At 38.4% G+C, this 6,872-nt stretch overlaps 1 protein-coding gene across 1 annotated transcript; it reads right to left on the reverse strand.

Moving 5' to 3' along the window:
- Positions 1-1,639: 1,639 nt before the first annotated feature.
- On the reverse strand, positions 1,640-5,783 carry LOC120313837 (cationic trypsin-3-like). Its single transcript, XM_039356183.1, has 5 exons — positions 5,641-5,783; positions 3,727-3,892; positions 3,164-3,417; positions 2,388-2,524; positions 1,640-1,902 (listed from the first exon to the last, which is right to left on the reverse strand). The coding sequence occupies exons 1-5, from the start codon at positions 5,678-5,680 to the stop codon at positions 1,753-1,755; spliced, it is 747 nt and encodes a 248-aa protein (XP_039212117.1). The 5' UTR covers positions 5,681-5,783; the 3' UTR covers positions 1,640-1,752.
- Between the last annotated feature and the right edge of the window lie 1,089 nt (positions 5,784-6,872).

Consider the following 6,872-nt stretch of genomic DNA (forward strand, 5'->3'; position numbering starts at 1 on the left):
TCCACAACTTTCCCTAAGAACAGGAGGTTGGAAACTGGATGAAAATTGTCCAGTCAGGTGGGATCCAATGATGGTTTTTTAAGGAAGTGAACCTCATTAAAAGCATCTGGAAATGTCCCCTCCTCCAGTGACATATTAATCACTGCCTGGACCCACCTACTAGTCACCATCCTGGAACTTTTCACCATCCAGGAGGAACAAGTATCTAACTGACAGGCGGTTGCACTGACAGCATCAAGGGCCCTGTCCACTTCATTGGGGCCAACAGGATCAAGCCATACCCAGATAATAGGGCAAGATCTCTCCCCGGGCATCTCACATGGACCATCTTCATGCATGGGAACCAACTGGGAATGGATCTGAGTGACTTTGTCCATCAGGTGCTGTCCAAACTCCTGTGTAAAATTGTTTCCAATCTAAATTGCTGCAAAAGAAATCTACTGGTGTGAAATAAAGCGTAGGTGTATAACAAAGTAGGCTTTCTATATGGCTGCTCTCAAACTATGGAATGTGGCTGATCCCAGTAATCTGCCTAAGCCCTTCACTTCCTGGTATTCAGCAGCATACTCAAGATTGTTTTGAAGATGTCTTTAATGCATTGATACTTAAAGGTTGCAGATTTGATTATGTTTTATCAAAGGCCTGGAGACTAAAACATAGGAAAAATGGCTGCAGGATTTGGTTTTGGCTAGTCTAAAGTAAAGATGAAATAGGGGAGACATGACAGCAGTGTTCCAGTATTTGAGGGGCTGCCGCAAAGAAGAGGGGATCACATTATTCTCCAAAGCACCAGATGGCAGGACAAGAAAGAAATTGATCAAAGAGAGAAGCAACCTGGAATTAAGGAGAAACTTCCTGACAGTGAGGACAATTAACCAGTGGAACAGCTTACCCCCAGAAATCATGGGCACTCCGTCACTGGAGATTTTAAAGAAGAGACTGGACAGTCACTTGTCTGAGATGGTATAGGTTCTCCTGCTTGAGCAGGGGGCTGGACTAGAAAGTCCCTTCCAGCTTCTATTCTATTCTATTCTATTCTATTCTATTCTATTCTATTCTATTCTATTCTATTCTATTCTATTCTATTCTATTCCATTCCATATTTTCTATTCTAGTCTATTCTATTCTATTCTATTCTATTCTATTCTATTCTATTCTATTCTATTCTATTCTATTCTATATCTTTTCATATTCTACCTACTCTACTCTACCCTACCCTACCCTACCCTACCCTACCCTACCCTACCCTACCCTACTCTACTCTACTCTACTCTACTCTACTCTACTCTACTCTACTCTATTCTATTCTATTCTATTCTATTCTATTCTATTCTATTCTATTCTACTCTATTCTATTCTATTCTATTCTATGTTGAGGTTAATATACACCTCCTGAACTCAATTAATTAGAGCATTATCATCACCATCATTATCATCATCATCATTACCATCATCATTCATCATTGAACCTTTTGTAACTTTTAGCAGTTCCATTTAAGAAGTGATTCTTACTAATTCTTCATGGCTTCTCTCATTATTTTGCTATCTTTGAATGTGATCATTGAAAAGGATTAAAATTCATCTAGTTTAATGACTAAGACCTTTCCCCTCCACCAGAGAAAGATACCAATCACCAGGCTTGCTATAGCACAGCTTAGTTTTTATTTTTACAAAAGTAATCGCTCTCTTCTCAGTCTGTGAAATGTCAGCTGGAGATGTCAAAAAGGGAGCTTTCCAGACAGGAAGTACAGATCAGTTGGAACGGATGGTTTCTTGAATCCAGGAAACGTAGTTGCAAACTTTAGTGTAGACACCAGGGAAGCCTTCCAGAGCACATCCTATGCCCCAAGAGACAATTCCTTGGAGTTCCCCATTGCAAACAACCGGACCACCAGAGTCACGCTGAAAAAGAAACAATGAACATGTATTCAGCAAGCGGGATAGTGAGTGAGCGAAGATAACTTGCATAATCTATAATTTGTATACTCTGATGGGTGGAGGGACAGAACAGGTTGCACAAAGCAAAAGATCTTCTAAGTGAAATTGGTTTAATACTGCTCGATATTAGGTGTCATAATTGCTATCAGGATGGGATGAAAATGTCAGAAATACTACTTCTTAGCTTTGTAAAAGAGAAGGCAGATTCAGCATGCGGTTCATAACATAATAAGAACTGGAGGTCAAGTGATTGATGTTGTCTGTTTATTCATTAGAAGCAGGGAAAGACCAGAGAGGTTGCAGAAACAACTTGTGAATATAGGGATCTCTCCACAACTACCCACTTTAACCTCAGGCTTAAACACCAGCCAGCTATGAATTTAACTTATACAACAGGAGATTTCTGAGCACCATCTGAAATATATGCTAATAGTGGAAGAAAGATTTACCTGACAAGAGTCTTTTCCGCCTTTCAGGTATCCTGCACAAAACATATTGTTGGTGATTTTCCCTTTATAAGACCCAATGCACTCACTCTGCGAAAGTACAGGGACATCCAGGCACTGTAGGAGATCTGGATAGTATACTGTGGGAAAGATCAGAGAGGCTGTGTTCATTTTCATAAGTAAATATTAGACATGCGCTAGAAATTTTCTACAGAGCAAAAATAGAAAAGAAGAACCTCTTACAAACCTCTATAATAATATAGTTGCCCAAAGGATGCCAATGACCCTTTCCTTCATGGAAAAAATGTTCCAGTTGACCAAAACCTGGACTTAAGGCAAGTTCTCCCTGGAGTACAGGTAGTCCCCAACCTACGACCACAACTGAGGCAAATATTTCTGTTGCTAAGCAAGACAGTTGTTAAGTAAATTTTGCCTTATTTTCTATCTTGCAACACTGCAACCATCATAAAAACATGCAGGTTGCCAAGCATCCAAATTTTGAATACATGAACACAGGGATGCTGCTATGGTTGAAAGTGTTATTTCAGAGTTATAACTTTGAATGACCACTAAATGGACGGTTATAAGGTGAGGACTACCTGTATATTGTTTCACATGACGTTGTGACATTTATAATGGACTTTGGAGGGAAATGAATGCCAGAAATAAATTTGTATTAGCAATTTACCCTCTGTAATTGTTAGCTTTGCTCAATAAACCCAACTGCACATAATCACATCTTGACCCTATCTTGATCAATAAACATAAAAGAGACTCACTGCCACTGCTGAGGGTGTTGCCCCAGCCAGAGACTAAACATACTGCTCCAGTGGATGGACAGCTGCTTGGTAGACGGATTGCTGAAACACGGGAATTGAGAGTGGCTGGTTTGGATAGTTTGATGAGCATGATGTCATTGTCCCAATTTTGGGGGTTGTATTTGGGATGGAGAATGATTTTGACTGCATCAATGTACTGCTCGGAGCCATCATCTTTGGTCAAACTGTGTTCCCCAAGTCTCACTTGGATGCGGCTGAAGCAAAACAAGACACAGAGACTTTGGTCATATCCATTTTCATCCAACCCCCCCTTTAACTTGCAGTAAGCCAAAAGCCAGGCCCACTAATATTGCCACTCACAAGAGCATCCAGTTGAGTGGTTGAATCCTGAAAAAGATGGAAGCAATTGCATGTTGGCTTCCTCTACTAAGTAGGCAATGAACACTTCTAAATATGTGTGTATGTACAAATAGAAGCATGTTTGTGTATCCTTTATTAGATTTACTAATGCAAGTAAATATTTCAGTGCAACGGGGATAAAATAAGAACACATTATTACTTACGAACTAGAGCAGTGAGCAGCTGAAACAATCCATTGGTTGTTTAGGATGGAGCCACCACAGATATGTTGCCTGACATTCAGGGAGACCTGATAGGGAACAGAATGCTTTTGGCAGGTGTAGCCGCCCACAATCTTATCATCATCTTCATTTTCGATGGGGAAGGCAACTGGATAGTGAAAATAGAGAAAATTTCATCGTGGGTGAAAGAGGAACCAAATGTTTTCCAATTTTAGCAGAAGCGATTCACAAAATATTTGTTATACTTAGAAGGGTCCATATGATGGGATCTTCAATCCATTCAGGCAAGCCATGGATGGCCAATCAACTAGTAGGAAATCATATGAGGAGGGAGGGAGGGTGGAAGGGAGGAAGGAGACAAGGATGTAGGATATAATAGAAAAGGAAATCTATCTAAATGTAGATACAATTACATTCACTATATCTCTCTTAACTACTAAATCATCCTAATGTCCACCATATTTGTGCAATAGTTTGCCATTATGCTTTTTTTCTTCTAACTTCTCATTCTGAGATTTCATAAACTCGATTCAACCACAAACGTCTTCCATTTCTACCCGATCATTCCTTCTTCCTATATTTGATTATTCTTTCTCTATGTCCCAACCAAAAGAGAATACTTGTTTTGTATGGATCATTCTCTTTTTATTTTATTATAGGTACTCTTGAATTTTGCCATTCTTCATTCATTTGTGAGGTGCCTCCTAACATAGTTTCAATGCCTCACACACGTACACATTTTCACTTCTTTTAAGAAACATGAACTTCTTGCAAACAGGCCATATATTCATAAAATGCAATAAAGAATAAATAGTAATGAACCAAACTTTTCTCCATTAAGCTGGCTATCATCATGAAGAGGGCAACAAAATCAAGTTGAAAGAAGGATGAGCAATGCCACCTGTCTTCATGGCAACTGAGTCCCTGCCCTTATTTCTTATGCAATTGGCTTCCTTCTCCTGCCAAATAGTTCTTTTGTTACTTTTTCTATTGAATGATTCCCACTGTTCTATAATGGGATACAGTGGGCTGCAGGTTTGTATTACTGTATGTAATGCTTTTGATCCAAAGGCAAAGCCTGCTTTGGAGTATGGGAGTATATGCATAAGGCATATCTCCAACTCCTTAGAAATACTCATCCCCCCCCCCCCCGATTGTACATTTAGATAATCTGCAATCCTAGGAAAAGGTGTATGTGTTTTCAGGAGTTATGGACAGCTGCTGTTCACAAGCCCCCTTGTACATTCTATAGCACCTTTTTGCCTTCACATTCAAAGTACTGCACATCCCTCAGTCAAAGATCCTTTGAATAGCTCTCCTCCTATATGGAACCATTTACCTCCTGCAAGAGCATGGAATTCATACATGTTTCTGAGTTTCAATTTATGGATAATCCTTAAGAGTACTTGAGTGGTTGGGTTTAGTTTTAAAGAGTTTGTCTCTCGCCATTGCCTCAAAGAAGAGCTTGCCTGTTTTCAGCTATTCTTATGTACAATACATTTTTCACTTGGTGTTATTATTGGGAATAAATTATGCTAGCCCAAACACTGTGTAGGCTAATTTAGCAGCTTCCGCTGAAACACCAACTTTTCTTGGCTATTTCATTCACAAAGACACCTGGTTCAAAATTAATGATATTTGTCTAATATAATACTGCAATCCAGTGTTTCTGAACATTGACAGCTTTTCAATATATGGACCACTAGAAATCCCAGGAAAAATTCTATAATTTAATCTTGAGGAGTCCACCTTTACAAATTCAGCCCTGAATTGTTAGAAAACGTTCTCAGGCTAACTAGTTTTCTGTTTAAATTCTACTTGAAAATCTACAAAAGTCTCTTATCCATCTGAAGATAAGACTTCTCAGCTCTTGTTCTGAGGAAATGATTGACTTACCAGTTGCTCCCAAGAATGCTAGCAGCCAAATGAACTTCATGTTGCCCTCCTCTATCAATGGGGAAGACCAGAGGAGTTGCTACACATATTTATGTTGTGGGACTAGTATTATCTTTGCTCCAAAGACTCAACCGAAAGGAAAAATACGCAATGGAAAATACAAACTTTGTTACTTGGAATTCAACTAATAACAGGTGGAGCAGAAAGAGGGAATTCACATGAGTTTCCCCCTTACCGTATCGAACCATTTAATCCTGCTATTCTTAGATCAATCCTATGGAATCTAAATTTATCATTCTAAATGTTAAAGATTCTATTCTTGACTTCCTTGCAGATATACTGGGATCAGATAGCAAAAAGTCAGTAAACCCAAGACAAAAACTCAGCTTGATTTAATTTAAATACAAATTAAGTGAGTTATGTGAATATGGTTACTTTAAATGCATCTGACTTGCAAAAAATAAAAAATCTACCCCCCAAGTATATTCTTATGAATAGATGCTATTAGGCTTCAGGGTATAAAAAGAACTCCAATACTTAAAATTATTCAGTTTGAGAAATTGGAATTCATTTTATTTGCCTTAAGGTTTCCTTTATTTATACATACATATAATGTATAGTCTGCATAGTCCTAGTGACTCTGAGTGGTTTACAAGAATAAAAAAATCACAAACAGCCTGAAGGTGGATTTATAACTTAAAGAAAAAGAAATCCTCCAAAAGACAGGCTCACCCATCATCCCGCCCTGAAGCCCAGTAAAACCATCAGATCTTACCAGTTTTCTGAATATCATCAAGGTAGAAAGCATGAAGACCTCTGGGGGGATTGACATTTTGGAGCTTCCTGAATGCTTTTGTCGGATGGCGCTGCTTAAATGATGGCACCCAAAATGTGGGCGAAACAGTATACTGAAAATGCTCATAGAATTTCAGTTAATACAGAAAGTGGAAAAGTTTCTGCCAGTCACCAAACTGAGATTAACCTAATTGCTGATTATGGTTCTATCTCTAGATACTTTACAGATGAAAGATGCAATGATGTTCAAACATTTGTGTTTAATTCAGTGTGGAATCAGCCCCTCTGTCTATTATATTTAATACAAAAGAGGAAAGGGGAATCTTCTCAAATGTAAAGTTTGTCCTTTTGATTCTCAGGATTGTGAGAAATGGTTAATGCTATCATAGAAGAACATTTCAATAAGAAAACAGCCATTCTTTTTTTTAAAGTATTTT

Source organism: Crotalus tigris, unplaced genomic scaffold (assembly GCF_016545835.1).
Source record: "Crotalus tigris isolate CLP2741 ecotype Arizona unplaced genomic scaffold, ASM1654583v1 scf7180000018790.500841, whole genome shotgun sequence".
Taxonomy (NCBI): Eukaryota; Metazoa; Chordata; class Lepidosauria; order Squamata; family Viperidae; genus Crotalus; species Crotalus tigris.

Coding starts and splice junctions, on each gene's coding strand:
- LOC120313837 (XM_039356183.1), bottom strand. CDS start 5,680: ATGAAGTTCATTTGGCTGCTAGCATTCTTGGGAGCAACTG. Junction 3,893..5,640: donor AGCATTCTTGGGAGCAACTG/GTAAGTCAATCA, acceptor TTCACTATCCAG/TTGCCTTCCCCATCGAAAAT. Junction 2,525..3,163: donor CAACACCCTCAGCAGTGGCA/GTGAGTCTCTTT, acceptor TCTTTCCCACAG/TATACTATCCAGATCTCCTA.